Source organism: Sphaerodactylus townsendi, linkage group LG12 (genome assembly GCF_021028975.2).
Source record: "Sphaerodactylus townsendi isolate TG3544 linkage group LG12, MPM_Stown_v2.3, whole genome shotgun sequence".
Taxonomy (NCBI): domain Eukaryota; kingdom Metazoa; phylum Chordata; class Lepidosauria; order Squamata; family Sphaerodactylidae; genus Sphaerodactylus; species Sphaerodactylus townsendi.
In genome coordinates, this window is record NC_059436.1 from 25,752,311 (window position 1) to 25,771,557 (window position 19,247).

Below are 19,247 nucleotides of genomic sequence, written 5' to 3' on the forward strand. Positions count from 1 at the left end.
GATCCCCTGCTCCTCCCCATGAGGCCTGCTGGGTGACGGGGCCAGTCGGGTCCCCTCGGCCCCACCTGCCTCACAAGGAAAGGAGGGAGCCTGGAGGCCACTTTGAGGCTCCTGGAAGCTAGAGTAAAGCGGGGCATCAACACCTGCCTGGCAGCAGTTCTGTAAGGGTGGGGGTTAGTTTCTGCTCCTTCTGCCTGTCCTTGGCGCATTCCTCGTTCTGGGCTGCGTGCCCGGGCCTTAACCTTGCTGTGGTTATCTTGTGTGTTTGAGGCTTGTTTCTATCCTGTCGTGGGAACTCTGCTGGGAAGTTTGGGGGAGGGGGCTGGAGGGTCCGTAAAAGCGACACCTTGAGCCCGGGAAAGTCAGAATCCGCATTCCGTGTATTGCGATCATTGAAGCTTATGAAATAAACGAACTGAACTCAGTTACTTTGTTTCGAGTCCTTTGAGGTTCCTTACATTCCCGGGCTCAAGGTGTTGCTTTTACGGACCCTTCAGCCCCCTCCCCCAAACTTCCCAGCAGAGTTCCCACGACAGGATAGAAACAAGCCTCAAACACACAAGATAACCACAGCAAGGTTAAGGCCCGGGCACGCAGCCCAGAACGAGGAATGCGCCAAGGACAGGCAGAAGGAGCAGAAACTAACCCCCACCCTTACAAGTTCTCGCCTTGAATCAGGCCCTTGTGACCCTAAAGGCGAAGGTCCTCTGCGCAAGCACCCAGTCATTTCTGACCCACGGGGGGACGCCACATGCTGTGGTTTGCTGTGCCCTTCACCACTCGTCTACACTTTACCCACAGCAAGCTGGGTCCTCATTTTTCCCACCTCGGAAGGCTGGAGGCCTGAGTCAACCTTGAGCTGGCTTCCCGCTTCTAAGTGGAAATTCTGAGATGGAATGGGGAGAGTGGCAACACATGGCAGCCACCCACAAGTCAAAACCCACGACCCCAATTAGAACCTCTGTCATTTTTATTGTCTGAAGGTAAATGTCACACTATATACACACTGAATACATATTGACATAACACAGGCACAGGACAAATGCAGGCAGGACTGATGGGGCACCTGTACGAGCCTGTCTGTGCCCAGTGCTTTTCTTTCCCCCCAACAGGCCTCCACATCAAGAAGGGGATTGGCTCTGACAATGAACTGAGCCACGCTGGGCCAACACCTCTGGCACAGCACAACCCCTGCAGCACTTACAAGACCTGCTGGTGCCCCTGAATTCTTCCCTCCCAGCCCACTCCCTTAAGCCCAAGGGGGCGGGTGCTGCAGGCCAGCATCCTCTTCAGAGACCAAGTCAGGAGGGGCTTGCAGAACAAAGGCCTGTCCAAAACAGGGCTGGGGTGAGAGCTTTTGCCTTCACAGCAACCCCAGAGTTTAAAGATAAGTTTCTGGCACAAGAGCTGCAGCAGCAGCAACGGTAGAGGGCGGTGTTGGCGATGGCACCTGCCACTGAGCCACAACAGCAGACAAATCAGCCGGGGAGAAACTGGAGATTTCTACCACAGGAAAACGGTGGCGGCGGCGGCGGCATCAAGGAGTCCCATCCCTTTGGGTTGGGGGTGTGTGGGCTTCAGGGTCCAGTCACCTGCAAGGGGGGAGGGAACTTTGGAGAAGGTCACGACCGCTTCGTCTAAGCCAGGTCACAGAATGTCCGTCATCATCTCCTGTGCTGTTTTCCTTTCAGCAAGCCACCGCTGGATGCGTTCCTTCAGCTCAGTGTTTGGTCTGACCTGGTCCATGGTAAGAGGGCTCCGGTTGAAAGGGTCCGTCTGGTCACTAGAAAGAGGAAGCAGGAGGGGTTCAAGAAGGCCACATCCCACTCTGCCTTCACAAAGGCCCAACCAGTGGACACTCACCCCAGCCCTTCCTTGAAAACTGGCCTCTGGCCACGGTGCTTCATACCCAGATTTCACCCAGGTTCAATTGCGGTCATGTGCTTTTCATGGGACTGGCCAGAAATGTCAGAGGATCGAAAATGAATCAGCCCGGTCATGGTCAGGGCAGGCTGCCTCTGCACTCACCCACTCATGGGGGCTGCCTGTGAGCACAGTTCAAAATGAAGGCCCTGCATGGATTGTGGCCAGAGTCTGTTTGCCTCGCCTCCAAGCCTGACTCTCTACGTCCCCTTCCCCACCTCCTCCCCCTTCTGGAGGCTCACCTGGCGCTTCCTCCACTGGCCTCCAGCACTTCTCTTTTCTCAGTTTTTTTCATCTTCCCTGTCTAGCCTGAAGGCTGTTTAATGCTGTTTTGTGGCTTGTTTCAACCTAGGTAATTTAATGATCACAATTTTTATGATTTGATTGCATTTGTTTTTACTGTGTGAACTGGGTCGAGCAGGTGTCTGGGAAGACAGCGTGTACTTTTTAAAAAATCAGTAATAAACTGGCTAATTCTCTGAAGAGATGGACAACATAGCGCAGACCCCAGAAGATGGTCTTTTGCTGACTCCCAGGTTAGACCACAGGGGTGGACACATTTCTCCTTTTAGGTAGCCTTATCTGCGGCTCTGACAGAACCCAAAGCACCCATCTTGTGTGCAGTTCTGCTTTAGGGGTGTTGCTGAAGTGTGTGTGTGTGTGTGTGTGTGTTTGTGGGTGAGTGGGGAGCAGTGTAATGAGCAGCTGGGAAGGAAAGTGTGAAGTTGGGACTGGAGGATGCTTCTGCAGGGGGAGGGGGGGGGCTGCCCGGAATTTAATGCACTTTCACTCATTTTGAAAGGGAGCGAGTCAAACATTCACCCTCCACGCTGTTCCATTCAGTGTGCTTCTGAATACCTCAGCAGGTGCCTGGCAATGGTTGATCTATCCACTGTGACCCGGGAAGAGGGCAGCAGCACAGGGTCCATCATTAAAGTGCTCATGATGGGATCCAGGAACTCATCACAGGCATCCGAGTAGGTCTCCTCCTCTCGCTGCTGGCGATCAGCAAGGGACTGCAAGGAGACAAGCCAAGCTGCCTTCACCTCAGCCAGGTTGTGCCAGGCCTGGTCAACTCTGCCTGGCCACAGCCTTCCAGAATCTCCGGTCGCAGAGGGTCTTTGGCACCCCCTCCAACTGAGCCATGCACCCCCTAGTTGTAAAAATGTGTCATGCAGGCGTGTCTAGAGTTCCCGTGGTGAAGCATTCCGAAACCCAGGCTTTGCATTTGCAGGAGGTTCCTGGTTTCCAGGAGAAGGCATGATTTCATTCACATGTGCTGGGCAGCTCACAACGGAAACCCTGACCCACATCGAGCATGCCACGCAGGGTTCCAGAAGAGAGTGAAGCAGGCTCTGTGGCAGATTTGGGGGCAAAGTCACACCCCTCTCCCACCTGAAACACCAACAGCCGAGGGGGGGGGGTGCTCTAGAAAGCAGGAGTCTAGGGCACAAGGAGGCACTCTCAACCTCCTCCCCTCACCTTGATCCGTTCTGCCAGGTTGCTGAATGCTACGATCATGTCACCCGGCTTGTTAATCTTCTTCAGAACTCGGACTGTCTGAGCAAAGAGAGTTGGGGAATACGACCACCCATCTTTCGGCACTGTGGCACAAAAGTTCTCTTCATCCCTGCAACAGACAAAGGGGCTGAAAGGACAGCTGGGGGGGGGGGGGGCTGCTGCCTTCTCTATGCAGGCAAGTTCTCTGCCAAGAGCCACAGAGGAACCTGAGATCAGTCAGGCATTCCCATCCTGGCTCCAAGGACATGTTTGACATGGCTGCCAACGCCTTTCTCTGGAGAGCCAACAAACAGGAGGTCTCCTGGCACTGGATTTGGGGGCCTGCACTACTGGAATACAGAGTTCCCCTTCAGTCACCACAGCTAGTGGCAGCCACTGATTAACCTCCCCTCCATGAATCTGTCTGAGCCCCTTATCCAGCCACCTGTGCTCCTGGCCATGACTGCATCCACTGACTGTCAGGCTCTCCGTTTAATTACTTGCCGAGTAAATTAGTGTTTCTACTTGTCTGTCCTGCACTACACGCCCATTCACTTCACTGTTTATCTCTGTGTTCTACATTATGAGAGAGAGGGAAATATTTCTATTCACTTTCTCCATCCCTTGCATCATTTTCTCATGTCTCCCATCCACCCTTTTTCTTCCAGACTGAAAAGTCCCAGCCTCTGCTCACAGGTACAGGAATCTGTCACCCTCTCCGGCACTTTTCCCAGCTCTGCAATGACCTTTTTGAGATGCAGCGATCAGAACTGCACCCAGTCTTCCAATTGAGGCTGCACATGGATCTATACGTGGACACTGCTGTTTTATCCCCAGTTCCTTTCCTAATATACCCCTTATAAACTGCTTCCTCTTTGTTCCTGCATCCTGTTTCTGTCCATGTAGGGGATGGAATCACCAGACCTGACACCATCCTCCCCAACACAGGACTTACCCAAGATTTAAGTAGATAGTACAGATGTCAGAGACCAGCTGCTGGGGCTTGAAGTCAAACTCACTGAAGTCTTTGACCTTCAAGGCCCCCATTTTTGGGCCCACCAGGTGTTGTAAGAAGTCATTCAGCATGGAGATCAAACGCTCTGCCAGGAAGGGGTGCACGAAGAGGGATTTTATCTCTGCAACAGAAGCCAGACCATTTGTTAGGCTCCCCGACAAGCCCCGTTCTCTTCCACAATCCCAGGGGGACAGTGGTGCCTTTACCTGAGGTCAGGAAGCCCAGAGTCCCGATGGTTTCATTGGACATGATGTTGTGAAAGCGAGCCAGCTGTCCAAACATCTGCAGACTGGCTTCCTTCTCGCGCCGTGCCTCTGGGGACAGGCTGTCCCACTCACCCCTGTCCTTCTCAATCTGCTGGATCTTGATCTTACTCAGGTACTGCAGAAATTGGGGGAAGGGAAAGGTGACTGCATTGCTCAATGATAATTAGATCCAAAACCAGACTCAAAGCACCCTTCAAGCAGGAAAACATCTGTACATCCTTGTCCAGCTGAGCTTCTTTGTGGGGCTCAAGGGCAATTCCCTGACAACCCCAGGGAATTGGATTCTGACCACACAGCTGCCCATTGTGATCTATTTGCTGCTTACTTTGCAGACAAAATTGCCCTGATCTCTTTTGGGCTAGAAGCCAGCATAGAAGCATATTGAGATGAAGTACTTTTGGCACTCACATGTCCCATTTATATGGATACCTTTCTGCTTGTTCAAACCCAAGGACGCAGACAAGATCTTTGGAGAAGTGAGACCTCCCACCAGTATTCTCAATCCTCCAGGCTGAAAAAAGCTGCCAGAACAGGGCTGCTTTCTTGACAGGGGGCGCTGTGCTGCCTGTGCTCAAGGAGGCAGCAACGAGACCCATTTTGAAAACCCTCCTCCCTAAGGCCTCCTGCATCGGACAACTTCCAGCCGCTCTCCAGTCTGGCATCCTTGGTCAAGGTGCTTGAGTGGGTTGTTGTTTCTCAGCTCCGGGGGCTCTTGGAAGAGGCAGCTTTTCTGGGCCCAAATCAACCTGGCCTCAAGCTGGACCAGATGCTGACTGCTTGGGCCACCTGGGTTGATGATCGCTACTGGGAGCCAGACGGAGGATTGTGATCCTATGCTAGCTCTGTTGGGCCTCTCAGAGGCCTTCAATACTACCAACAATAATTTCCTACTCAGCCCCCTCTCAGAACTGAGATAGTGGTCTGAGTCCTATTAAGGGGGTGGTTTTCATCTTCCAAGTGCCACGTGGCTTCGGACCAGGGCACCCAAAGGTCGCTCTTTGCTCACATGTTCCTGACTGGGAATGAAGGTTGCAGTGCAGCCCTCCTCAAAGAAGTTCACCTGGTGGGTACATGAGAGAGGGGCTTTTCAGTGGCAACCCCACAATTAGGAGACAACCACTCCAGGAAGGCACACCTGCCCCCTCCCTTTTGGAGACAGCTGGAGTTGGCTTGATTTAGGACGGCATTTGATTAAGTTACTAGTAATCTTAAAGTGTGATTTCAAATGTTGGTTTTATGTAGCCTATTTTATGTATGTTGGCTATACTGTAAGCCACCTTGGGCTCTTTAATGCAGCTAATAAATGTTTTTTCCCTAAACAAATTAAGCTGCTGTGTGAGCAAAAATCCAGGATGTGGAAGCCAGGAGAAGAGCAAGATTTTAACATGATGCGGCCTGGTTCTAGAGCCGTTTTCTTTGCGGTGAGGTGGGTGAGAAGGGAGAGTCTGTGAGGTGCTTCACAAGGTATACCTTCTGGCAAGGGCCTGGCTCCAGTCTCCACGGAGGCTCAGAGGCAGCTCTCCAGGTAGGTAGAACCCGAAGAGAGCCCCAGCACATAACAGCACAATCAAGGGCCTACCCAAGGTCTTTGGAGGAACCTGCCTCCACTACATGGGTGGAAGTATCCTTCCTGCAGTCCAGGGATCACGGAAGTCATCCTGATGTGAACGTCCCATACAGAGCCCCAGGTGAGCCAGGGAAGGACTCTAGAAGAACTCTCCAAGTCACTGGAAGCTGTGGTGGGAGTTCTTCCAACAGGCACGACTCCAAGCAACTTGCACCTCACAGTTCTTTTCCTTGGATGCTTCTCCCACCCCAGCTTGGCAAAAACACGTTACCTGTATTGCTTCGTCCAGAAGGAAAATGGCATCATTCATGAGCAGGTTAATGAAGCGCAGAAAGAGGGGAGGGGCCATTGCTTCCAGGTTCTCCAGGGCGTAGTCAGCAAGTGCCTGGAAAAAGCGGGAAGAGATGGCTGTTTCCCTCAAGCCTCCGCTGCAGCTGCATCCCAAGTGACCTGCTGGGCAGTCTCTTTTGCCTTACCTTGATGCTTTCCCGGTAAGAATCTGTGCCCCACATATACCGCAGAATGGGATACATGGGCCGACGGTAGTTGAATTTCTGTTCAAACTGATGGGGATCTCCTAAGTGGGGGAAGAATGGAGGAAGAAGTGCCAGATGTCATCCTGACCATTTTGGAGGAAAGGCCAGAAAAGCAGCAGAGACATTCCTGGTGGAGAATAAGGGGCTCAAATCCCTCGGAAGGGAAACTCTCCCCTCCCCCACCCCAGCACTGCCAGAAAAGGTGCCAAGAGCAGGATCCTGCCTGGTGGGCAGGTGGCCAGGGTGCCTCACCTGTGAACTCAATGTCCACAAAGACTGTCAGGAGTGCCTCAGCCAAATGGGCAGCGTGCACGTAGGAGCAAAAGATCCTCTTGCGATGGAAGACGCTGGAGACAAGCGAGTTCTGCACAGGATCTAAGTGGGGCATGACGGCCTCCAGCACCTCTGCTAGTTTGGCACGCAGATGCGGGTTCTTCATCCTACAAGGGATGGAAGAATGCTAGGATGTCCAAGAACCTGTCGTTTTAATCGTCTAGAAGGTGACAGATCTATTGGACACACTTCCAACTAACCTGACAGCTGCCTCAGAAGTAGAACATGAAGGCCACCAGAAGCCACCTGGCAGATGTTTGTATGGACAGGCAGGGCCTAAATATTTCACATTCATTTCAATACCTACTGAACAGGTGTCCACTGGTCCCCTAGGCTACCACTGCTTTTGGGCCTTGGCAAGACTCAAGAGAACTGGACTCCTCACCCCTTTTCCCGACAGCAGCAACAGCTGTCCTTGGCCTGGTGTGCCATGCCACCAGCTTCAGGGCATGCAGCAGCAGAGGTGCAAGAGCCCACGCAAGACAAGCCCGGGCAATGTTACCATCAGCCGTCTGAGCAGCCTAAGACCAGCCTGGCAGCAAGCTGAGGATTGCAGCTTGGGCCAAAGGCTGAACCCCAATATTCATTAGAAACTAAAGTCTTCAGCCTTTGTGGGAAAGTGGCCAAAGGGGTCTTTACCTGCCCACATCCCCAGTAAAAACAGTCACAAAGTCCAGAACGTGCTCCAAGGAGTCACCCGACGTCTCCAGAAGATCATCAGCAAAGCGGCGCAGAAAAATGAAGAAGTCGCCCAGGTTATCAGCAAAGAACTCTGTGAATACAAGTCCCACATGAGCTGCTTGCTAGGAACGGTTCTCAGCACTAAGCCACCATCTGCCCCTTTCCCACAGCCTGCTGAGTGGCTGCTCGAGCCACGGCTAACAGCAGCAACCCTTTCTCTTGGCTGGAAACTCCTGCGAGTCTAGAGAGCCTCCTCTGGAACGGCCGCCCTTTTGCTCTACCAGCGGCAGATGACAGCAGATGGAAGGCCAAGCGCACCTACGAGGCAGGCCATGCCCAGGATCCATTCCCCGAGGCCTGAATACACAGGGGGTGGTGGTGGTGGCAGGTGCTTCCAAGGCCAGTGAGAAGAGCAGGACCCCCAAGTTTGTAGTGCTTGAGGCCCAACAGATACAACCAACACCTCACAATTACAGAGGGAAAGAGCAGGCTTGACAGCACCCGTTGGCCGCAAGATATCTCGGTCACCTGGCACATGGGCGAGCGCACTCTCCTTCACTTCTGGAAGAGGGAATGTTAGGTCTGCAAACTCTGTGCCGCGGTTTCCAATGGCCAGCTGGACCAGGAGCAGGGACATGGACACCTGCAGGTTGAGGCAGTTCTGCAGCATCTGCGGCTCAGTCATGGCAGCTTTGGTGGAGAGATAGATGGTCATGAGGCGCTCAAACTGCTCCCGGAGGCCGTCCGCTGTGGGGCTGGAGCTCTGCTGAGCCTCTCGCCAGGCCACCTGCAGGCGGTGGAGGCTTTGGTTGATTTTGATCAGCTGGTCATGCAACCTGCACAAACAGAAAGGGGGGGGGAGAGGGGTCAAAGATGGAGTCTGAGAGGACTCACTAAAAGAACGCCAGCTGCCCAAGCGGACCCACGGCGGAGGCAAAAACCCAAACCCCTGCTGGACCAGATGAGCTGCACCCCCCAGAAAAAGGCAATCCATTATTTGAAGGGTGGCTTGGACTGGAGAGGAGTCAAGCATCAGGACTGCACCCTAGAATTTCGTCCACAGCCCTGGATGAAAGGCCTCTCTCTCTAAGCAAGTTCATTCTCACACTTACCTTCACACCAGGAGACAGCAGCCAGCAGAGCCCCTGAAGACAGGCCCTGAAGACAGGTCTTTCCCACCTGCTAGCGGTGCAAACGCAGGAATTTCCAGGGGCTTGGCCATTCCTGTCCCCAACTGATCCTTGTGGAGGCAGTACCTGTGGAATCCCAGATGCAGCGTGTACTGGGTCAGCACCAAGTTCTCCGTCACCAGGTTGTAGCTGGGGGCAAACTCAGGCTCCTGGTCCATCATAGCTGGGATCAAGCAGGTCTCCTTTTCCATACCTTTAAGGAAGAGAAAGGGGGAGGTTCTCCACCAGCTCTCAAAAGTGCGTGCGCACACACACAGGATCAAAGGATTCTGTGTCCCACAGTTCATCCTCTCTCTTTTTTTGTTATTTGCTGCTCTCCAGAGATCAGCTTGTCTGCAAGCAACATATTATAAAAGCACTACCACTAAAATGATCAGCTATTACCTATTCCTCAGCCCCAGCAACTTCCCTCATGGACCCCACTGCAAGCATTTTCAGGGTGGAATTTGACTTGAATCCTGGAGCACCTGAAGGACCTTAAAGATCACATGTAATCAGCATGAGCTTTTGTGAGTCAAAGTTTGCTTCTTCAGAGACAGCGGAAAGACAGAAAAGAATGTGCCGTCAAAGGCTTTCATGGCCAGAATCAATTAGCTGTCGTGGGTTTTCTGGACTGTGTGGCCATGATCTCACAGCTTTTGGTCCTAATGTTTTGCCCACATCTGTGGCTGGCATCTTTAAAGGTATGTATGGCAAGATGTGTTTCTGTCTGTAGCACAAGAGAGATCTGTTTCTCTCACCATGACATACCTCTGAAGATGCCAGCCATGGATGCAGGCAAAATGTTAGGGAGAAAACTATCAGACCCACAACAGCTAGACTAGAGAAAGAATAGTTTCTCATATTTAACCAGCAAATTACAGGAGGGGAGGGGGGAGACTGGAGCAAAGAGGGCTGGTGTCATAAATCAGGTGCGATTCTCTACATCACGGATCTGGACAGCCAGGTTGTTACACAGAACAGATAACCAGAGGGATCCGAGGTTCTCACCTCTCTCTTCCATGCCATGAAGAGAAGCAGAAGAGCAACACAGTTGGGTAAATAAAGCAATTGAAGGAAGACACTTTCTGACACATGAGAGACTTAGATGATGTCAGCAAAGGGTCATGATAGGATACAAATAATTAAGAACAGCCTAGTCAAGTTTCTAAGAAGGGTGGCCTACGAACAAGCAGGAAGTCCTTCAAGAGGGCAGCCTGGAAGGTTTCCTGGCCACCGTGGGGGAGGCGCTCCCCAAAGCCAGGCCCACTGCTCACGGCTCACCTTTCAGATGCACGTTCTTGCTCCGCTGCTCCTCCTCATTCAGCTCTTTCAGAGCACAGTAGGTGGGGTCAAATGTGAGGAGCCGAGGAGACCGGGGCTTGCAGAAGGGCTGGCACAGCCTGAGGAGGGCAGCCCCCAAGTTCAGGAAGAAGGCGTCTGAGGCATACATCTGGAGGAAGATCTCTGGCATCTGGTTGGTCCAGATCTTGGTGCGGCCTGCGTTGGCATGCAGGCAGTTCCCAAGCCAGGACAGGATCCGGTGTTTGGTCTGCGGGGACAGCTGCAGCAGGTTCTTCAGCATCTGATAGATCTTCTCGTGGAACTGGGACATGAACTGGTGCCAAGACAGACAGACAGACACGTGCATGTGAGAATATGCACTCCAAGATGAGCATCCAACAGCTACCACAGTATTGCCGAAGGCTTTCACAGACTTTGGGTCTCAGGCTTGCTTACCAAGGGCTGCAATGTTTTATGCAGTACAATTAGCACTGATTAGGCAGCTCCTCTGCCTTGAGAACCCCTTTGACCCCCACAAAGCAAGTCTTCTGGGGTAGTGACAGCTATAGTATTCGTTACCTTACTGACCATTCCTTACTGAGTTTGCAAGCTAATAAGAGTTCCAGCACTCAATTAACTTTGTTTGCTTAAAGTTACTTTTATCTTGGGACAGTCAATTGAAGAAGCTCCTGAAAAATTAGGCAACTTGCTTTTTAATACAGGTTAAGAGTTGAGATTGGTCTGCTTGTCTTGCTATATCAGTAAGTCATAAGCACATGCTGATTGGCTCATTTGGACTTCTATAGATTATCTCATATTTCGTTATGAGTCAATCAGTTATCAGATCACATAATCATGATAGAACAAATTAAGAAATGACATCTTTCTATAAATATGCACTATTGTGACAAGCAAATCAAATTCTTCTGGGTAGAAGTCTCAGAAGAACATTAGGAGAGATTTCCAAAGCCATAACTTGAGCTTTTTGACCATTTTTAAAAGCTTGGTTTGGTTTTCAAATTACTGCTCACATAACAAGATGCAGCAGTGCAGGAACATCGATAGTTCAGAACCCTCTAACTGGGTGCAGGAGGGAATCTCTCACTACACAGATCTTCTTCAAAGGCCTCCCATTCCGACACAGAGCGAGGAGGGCCCACAGGAGGGCATTGACTTGGAGGGCTGCTGCTATCCTCTTTTTTGGCACTTTGGTAAAATAAACCTCTGTTTGCTTGACTTATTTTTCTTGCTCTTTGAATTATCTGTGGTTCGTCGACCAGTCTGCAGAGTTGCACTGGCCTTTGTTGTGGGCTACCTTGGGAATCCATTTTGGAAGGAATGGCAGGACATAAGTGTCAGTAAGTTTAAGGCAGAGAGCAATGGACATTATCAAACATCCTCCTCTATTCTGAGCACTACCTGTTTCAGCTACATGAGCATGAACGACTGTGAGAGACAAGGCACCTCCCCCCACCTGATGAATGTTGGATTCTTGCACTTTGATCTCCTGAGGGCTGGATCGAGATGGGGACAGGAAGTAGCCATGATTCTCAACAACACCAGGAGTCTTCAGCAAGCACGAAATATTCAAGATGGTCCCCAGCAAAGTCTTCTGGTAGAGTTGCCCATTGGTTAGGTCCTTTGGCTGGATGTATTCTACAAAGACCTGGCCAAATGGAAGTTGAAGGTATTGATAAACAAAAACAACAGGAACAGCCGCCACATGAACTTCAGCCAGTGCGTCCTTCTCCATTCCCCTCAGAGAATTACGACTCTGCAAGAGAAACTGGTCCACATCATGGTCACAACTAGAACCCGGAGCCCAGCTGGGTCAGGATGAGCTGGAGAGCAAGGACACGAGCAGCCCCAGCTGTCTTGCAGGGGAGCCTGGCAGAGAATGAGCAGCCATCTCCTCCAAAAGGTGGCTCTGCCTGGGCAGCAGCAGCAGCAGCAGCTGAAGGTTCACAGGGCAACTCACTCTGCTGCTCCCTGGCCCCAAAGGGAGAGGACAGACAAGTGCTCACCTGGGCGATATCCTTTTGTCTGGTGAAGTAAAGGAGCATGTCCAGGTAGGAATACAGGAGGATTTGGCAAAGGTGCAGTTCTCGGATCCGTCCCAAAAGAATGTCAAAGACAGGCACCATGACCTCTCCAAATGACCGCACTTCCTCATCCATGGTAATGACTTCTATGACTTCTTCCAGGAACTCAGTTACCTCTTCAAACTCTACAGAGGAGGGTGAGGAGAAGAAGGAAAAGGCGGTTAGAAAGCATCTTTTAAAGACCTGTAGGAGCTGCAGCTCATTAACTTTTCAAAGGACGCAAGGCGCCACCACAGTGCAAGGGAGGGGCCAGCTAAGTGGCAAAGAACTGTTCTTGCATGCAGAGGTCCAGTCCTCAGCATCTCCAGGGAAAAGGATCAGGCCACTGGTAATGCGAAAGGCCTCTGCTGGAGATGCCAGAAAGCCAAACAGGAAATACTGTCTTCAATCATCCAGTGGTCTGATTCAGCATTCAACTTACGGGCCCCTCTCAACGCCTCCAGGATCAAGTCCACCAGCTGCTCATAGACATTCTGGTTGATGTAAATCTCCGGCATGAGGAGGACAGTGCGGGTATTGGACACAGTCAGGTTTCGACAGCGCACTGCGAAGGGCAAAAGGTTCTCTGGCACTTTGGTGATCTAGGACAACAGAAAAAAGCTCTTTGTTTGTGGTCTGTTCTGCTCAGGGCCAGCAAGCTAACAAGGGGAGTGCCGCATGTCTACAGACCTCCTCTTTTGCTCTCTGGAAGCAGGCAAAGAGGTAATGAAGAATGCGCTTTTCCCCTGCGTCTCTTTCAGCTGAGAGATTCTGCACAGCGGTGGTGGTCATGTAGATCAAGTGATTCCCTGGTTCTGGGAGCAGCAGTCGGGTGAAGAGTGCCTGGAGACATAAATTTAACACAGGACATAAATCCCCAGTATGTGTCTGAGGGCATCTGGGGAAAGTGCTCTGCTATTATCTCCCCCTTACAACTCCTTGTTTAGACCATTAGGAAGTTTTGTAGACCAGCTTAATAGCAATATTTAAGATTATCTGGACTACTGGACTTTTTCTATTGCTGTGACATATAAAAGTTTAAAGTTTAATGAACACTAAATATTATGGGCTATAAGGTAGAAGTGCCTTTATGATTCAAGAAAAAGCTCAACCAAACAACCTATATGGCTGTAGAAACCAAGTCTCACACATATTACAAGAGAAGACCAGCCACCTGAACTGCAAACACAGCAGCCAGCTCGAAGGGCCGGCCAGCCTCCCCAGGAAAAGCTCACCAAATTCTCAGCCAGGGGAACCCGCTGCGTACCTGTTCCACGTTCTCCATGTCCAGCCAATCCTGGTCCTCCAGCTCCTCGGCCATCTCTTCCAGGTACACACAGCGCGAGGGGATTCCATTGCCACTTTTCAGACTAGGATCACCTGGGGGTGAGGAGCCAAGCTGAAGTTCAGAACTCAGTCAAAGCCAACAATAAATGTATGCAAAGGACACAACAAAACTGTACCGCACCTGAGGCACTTTTGTTGGGGTTGACGGGGGAAAGTATTCCCGATCAATTTGGTATATGACAACTGCAGCAAGAATTATATATGCATACAAATGGAGGGACAACACAATTCCAACGAAACAAGACTGGATCTTGAAAGTCACAGAGTATGCAGAGATGGCCAGGCTTACGGTGGTTATTAGAGACAAGAATACGGACAATTTTCTGAAAGACTGGAAATCCTTTGGTGACTACTTATTGAAAACATGTTCAAACATAGGAGAAACGGCAGGATTCAATACTTAAATGAAAACAGCGTATTGGATCAAGACAACTTTATAAGGAGGACTAAATTTTTTTTAAAAGGTAAATATGAATTATAAGCATGGAGTTAGAATTATGCTTGAATCCTCAGTGGGGTAGCTGGAGGTCACCGTGTATAGGTGGAGGTGTGTGCGTGTGTGTGTTTTCTTCTTTTCATTTTGCGTTGCGATTGTGGGGAAGACTAGATCGGGATTTTAAAAAATCTTTCTAAGTATGTTATTTAGAGGTGTAAAATAAATAAAAATTATTATTAAAAAAACTATACCGCCATCAAAAATGTATTCCACAACACTTTCTAACCAAGCAATACTCAGAACTTGCACCTTTAACAAACACATTATTAGTATTTGATACTTCACATCCCAACACAACACTACAATCTCACTTCCCCCAAGGTTCTTTGCCTTGCAGACTTTAGGAATCATGGAACACAGAGTGAAGTTTTTTCTTGGGAGTGCAGGTAATCGAGCATCTGTCTCTTGTCAGTGTCATCGCTCATATCTGAAGAGACAGACAGGGCGTGCGCCAGTTCAAGAGGCAGGGGCTGGAAAGGGGCTTTGCCTTCTTGAGCACAGCCTTCTAGAACTGGGATGGGCAGGCAGCCACAGGAAAGTGATGAGTGCCTCGCAAGGCATTCTTGGTGCCCTCCAGTGCTGCTGCCGTCCTTTTAAAGTTACTTCTCCCCTCCGGTGGATGCTCAGGCATGCACACACTTTTGCTCTTTCCTTTGTACCAATGATGTTGATGATGCCCCATTGAAGGAAAACGCAGGAGTGAGGGAGTATGTCTCCCCTGCAGGGCATGTTACAATTTGGCAGGAAGGCAGAGGATGGGGGGAGCAGATAGGAAAGTAACAGAGAAAAGGTTTATCCATCCAAACAAACTACACTGAACTGCTCTGAAATGCTGCAAATTATGTACAACCAATAATTCTGCCTCCCGATACACCCACCAAGCTTCCATTTTGTGACTGGTAGGTCCCAAAACTACTGAGAAAAGTTAAGCAGCTTCCCGAAACATGAAGTCCACCTTCCCCATATCATGTATTTATTTACTTTATTTATATTAAGCCTTTCCCCCCAACAAGGAACCAAAGTAGCTCACATTGTTTTCTCTTCCATTTTATCCTACACAAACCTCGAGTGGTTGGTTAGGGCCCCCCCCCCCCCCAATGACCCGCACAGGAAATCTCTCTCTTGCACCCCATGAACACAACAGAGGCATTTCACACACGTGCACACACCACATGCAGCAGAGGGGAAGAATTCAGAATGCTGGCCCTCAGCTCAGAGAACAGATAAGTCAGGGACACCGGGGAAACCCACAGAAAACATTTTCCTCTTCCCTTTCTACCCAACTAGGGCCTGTGAGGCAGCAGACAATTTACAGGACATTAAGTACCAACTTCAAATACATACATAGATGAAACAATATAAAAAAGAAGGAGGGTCAGCAAAGGGAAGTGGCAAACTGTGCAAAACGGAATCACTCAGGGAGCTTTTCTTCTTGTTCTCTTTTAGGGCTCTACTGTAATGAAAGATGCTTTGGCCAAGGCCTGGGGACTGTAGACGAGACTACTGTGTGCCGTCTGCGATTAGTATACTCCCACTAGATAATTTCTGCAGCATTTAATAGGTCATGTTTCAGTACTTATGCTTTGCTTCTGCCTGCTTGCAGATTTGCTGCACATTGGCCCATCCTGTTGATTGTATTTCACGAATACTACGCAGTGAGAAAGGGAGGCCATTGCTAATGTAAACAAATATCACCAGGGAAGGAATTCCACAGTTCTGGTGTCCTGAGAAAGAAGGCCATCTCCCCACAGGTGACCATAATGCTTGGACAGGTTCTCATGGAAGAAGGCAGTCCTTGAAATACACTTCTCTCAAGCCGATTGGAGGGCAGGGGTGCAGCACATTGGGGTTTTTTTGGGGGGGGGAGGGGGGCATTCAGCATGGGTCTGCCGGGTCACCTGAGGGCCATACATTGGATGACCCAGTTCACCTCTGACAAAAATGGGCTTGGCTCCGACACAGCCCAATCAGCACCTGCTCTCTTTTAGGAGCTTGGGCAGTACCCATACAGCAACCAGAATATCCCCAGAAAGATGATCTTAGTTCATGCCCAGTGGCAGAGTCTGCAGCCAGGAACCCCAGCCCTCCCAGCTTGGACAGCAATGCCCCTCACTTACTATTGTCTAGCGTGATCAGGAAGATCCTCTGGATCATGTGGTTGATGTTGAGCTGCTCACAGAGCTCCTGCTGAGAGCGGAAGGAGCGGCTGATCTCAGCCACAGAGTAGTCACAGTCCTCCAGACTCTCCGACACACTGTTGTCAGACTCATCCTGGCTGGCGGAGGCTTCTTCCACTAGAGGAGGACAGCGGGTCAACGAGAGGTCCAGCCCCACCCAACAAAAGCCAGCCCTCTCCCTTGGTCAAGAAGCAGGAGGTAACTGGTTTCTGCTCAAGGAAGGCATCACCTTCAGGAAAAACTAGAGGGTGACCGTTCACCAGGGCACCGCTCTCTCTGGAGGCTGCCTGCCAGCCACCCACAGCCTGGGCATTTCTAGCTCTTTATTCTCCCTGACGCAGGACACGTCGCTGTGTGGTTACCCTCACTATGCCTAACCAGGGCTGCTACCACAGTGGCTGCTCCATCACCAGGAACTCCACTCCGCCAGAGATTTGCCCAAACAGGAACCTCCTCAGGAACCCCACAGCTGGGATTCAGGTAGCCAGTGGGGATTCCTAGCAGAGGACAAGAATGCTCTCTTCCAGCATTGGGAGAACTGTCACCTGGAGGAGGGCACAGCGCTATTTCCATTGGAAGTAGATGACTGAGCTTGAAACAAGTTATACATTACAGGTGGAAAGGTGCTAGCTGGACATGAGGGATGTTTTTAATGGCAAAGAGTAGTTCAGCAGTGGGATGAGTTGCCGGGGGGGGGGTGAGCTCCCCCACACTGGCCGTCTTCAAGCAGTGGCTGGACAAACACTGGCCAGGGATGCTCTCGGCGGCGGCTGCTGCTGCACACAGCAGGCGGTTGGAGCAAATGGCCCGTTTGGCTCCTTCCAGCTCTGTGGTGCTCTGCAATCCTTTTCTGCAGCCACAGCAGAACACCAGGCGGGATTCTGATGTGAACCTGCTCTGGCATGACTCTTCTGGGCGTCTTGGCTATTTGCTGCTAGTACCTCTTGACTGTGTGAGTACATGAAGGGACCTGCAACTGCCATCGTGAGCAACAGGGCAGGCAGTATGTCAGAAGGAAACCACTGAGGGACTCAGGGGACACAACGAAGGTAGAAGCAGTTTCCAGGGCTCAGCAGAAGGCAGAGATATGAACCTGCCGGCAGTCAGTGGCAGGAATGTGTCCTCTTGTTCTGCATTTCCTTGCATTCCTGTAGCCTCTTCCAACCCTGGACAGGTGCAGCAAGGAAGAACAGCTGTGCAGATGTTGGAGACCGGAAGGAGAAGTAATCAGAGCTGCTCTCCAAGTGTAGCCATGCTGAGCAGGCATATTTTCACCTCTATTATCTCCATCCTTCCTCACTCCTGTTCGCTAACCTATTGGCCAGCTGTGCCTCTTTGAGAATCCCTACGCCAATCTCAAGAGCACACTCTCCCTGGGGAGCGAGCAGAAAGTGCAACAGGAACAAGGAGAACTTTGGGAAAAAATGGTTGGATGCACACCATTGTACAGGTCAGGATGGATCTACGCTTAGACTTGCTTCCTTTATTCACATCTTCTCATAGAAAAGTAGACTTTGCCTAGAAATAGATTTGGGACGTTTCCTCCAGTGTGGTGGGAGGACAGGGGAGTGGGGAGGGGGCCCACAACGAGAAGAGTGGGGAACAAGGAAGCCAATCTAGACAGAGGCGGGCCTCTCAGCAAGAGAGAGGAAAAGACAGAGGAGAGCACTGATACTACTTGTCCTCTGTGGCAGAAATCGTGGTGATATGTCGGCATGCGTGAAAGGTGTGAGAGCTTTTCCCAAAGTCAGCGCTGCAATCTAGGGCCGACGTACAGCCTCAAGTAGCTTACGGATCCCAGCACAGGGCTTGCTATTCACGTTCACAGGGACCACCTTTCCCTCCTCCGAGCTGTCCCTTCAGCCCCAGGAGCTGACCATGACCCTCGGTCCCACCTTGAACTCTTTCAGTTCCTCTGGCCACCATACTGCTCTTGACTGTAATTCCGCCTCTGCAGGGCTTCCCTGGGTCTGTCCCAATGGTGGCCAGCCAAGTCACCCGGCACTCGGGGCCTCACGTCTCTCCCCAGCGGGCCTCCAGAGCGCTCCTTGTCCCCACTGGGGCCCCGTGCCCTTTGTCTTAGTCCTGCCCAAGCAGCAGCAGCAGCAGCAGCAGCAGCAGCAGCCCTGAGAGGGGGAGCGGGCATGCCAAGCCGAGTCCCCTTGCCTGGGGCGGGCTGCTTGGGGCTCAATCCGAAGAGCCCTCTTGGGCCGTGGTTCTGACCCACCTCGGGGTCTCCTGCAGGGGCTCACCCTCCGAGAGGGGCTTCTGGCCCGTTCACGGTCGTGGTCCCGGGGGCAGCTGCCCAACAAACGCCGCCTCCGGCAGGGAGAGACCGGCGCAGGGACGTGGGAGGAAGGGGCCGCGCAGGCCAAGCCCCCCCCCCCGCTCCACGCACGTGGGGTCGCCCGCAGCCCCCCCGGATACACCTCCCCCCTCCCCCCCACACACGGGCTGTCCTGCGGCCCTCACTGGGGACGGGGGATCCCGACCGCCCCTGGCCAAGGGCCCCCTCCTCCTCCTCCTCCTCCTCCTCCTCCCCCCGCGCCCCGCTCCCGGTCGTCTCACCGGCGGGCGGCGGCGGCGGCGGCTTCTGGGCGGCGGCGAAGAGGCTGGCGTCGGCCACCGAGCCGAAGAGGGCGGCGAACGGGTTGCCGGAGATCCCGCCGCCGCCGCCGCCGCCGCTGTTGTTGTTCTCCTGGTCGGTCATCTCGCCGCCCGGCCGCGCGCGCGGTTCATGGGGGCTGCCCCCCGCCCCCCTGCCTGCCTGCCTGCCTGCCTGCCTGCCTGCGCGGCTCCGGGGTCGCGGCCGCCTCGCACCCTACCCCGCCAGTCAGCCTGGCAACGCAGACGTCACTAGACCGCGCGGCGA

At 51.9% G+C, this 19,247-nt stretch overlaps 1 protein-coding gene across 2 annotated transcripts; it reads right to left on the bottom strand.

The window, feature by feature from the left end:
- Nucleotides 1–952: 952 nt before the first annotated feature.
- Nucleotides 953–19,231, bottom strand: UBE4A (ubiquitination factor E4A). 2 transcript variants are annotated; one of them, XM_048513120.1, is made up of 19 exons: nucleotides 18,944–19,231; nucleotides 16,316–16,492; nucleotides 13,623–13,735; nucleotides 13,046–13,198; nucleotides 12,798–12,957; nucleotides 12,299–12,501; nucleotides 11,749–11,940; nucleotides 10,275–10,608; nucleotides 9,078–9,204; nucleotides 8,350–8,657; nucleotides 7,780–7,912; nucleotides 7,060–7,247; nucleotides 6,748–6,848; nucleotides 6,543–6,656; nucleotides 4,645–4,819; nucleotides 4,379–4,559; nucleotides 3,406–3,553; nucleotides 2,782–2,939; nucleotides 953–1,783 (listed from the first exon to the last, which is right to left on the bottom strand). In XM_048513120.1, the coding sequence occupies exons 1-19, from the start codon at nucleotides 19,083–19,085 to the stop codon at nucleotides 1,648–1,650; spliced, it is 3,243 nt and encodes a 1,080-aa protein (XP_048369077.1). In that variant the 5' UTR covers nucleotides 19,086–19,231; the 3' UTR covers nucleotides 953–1,647. The 2 variants fall into 2 exon arrangements, with proteins under 2 accessions (XP_048369077.1, XP_048369078.1); XM_048513121.1 differs by having other exon boundaries at nucleotides 1,649–1,783; nucleotides 2,746–2,939.
- Between the last annotated feature and the right edge of the window lie 16 nt (nucleotides 19,232–19,247).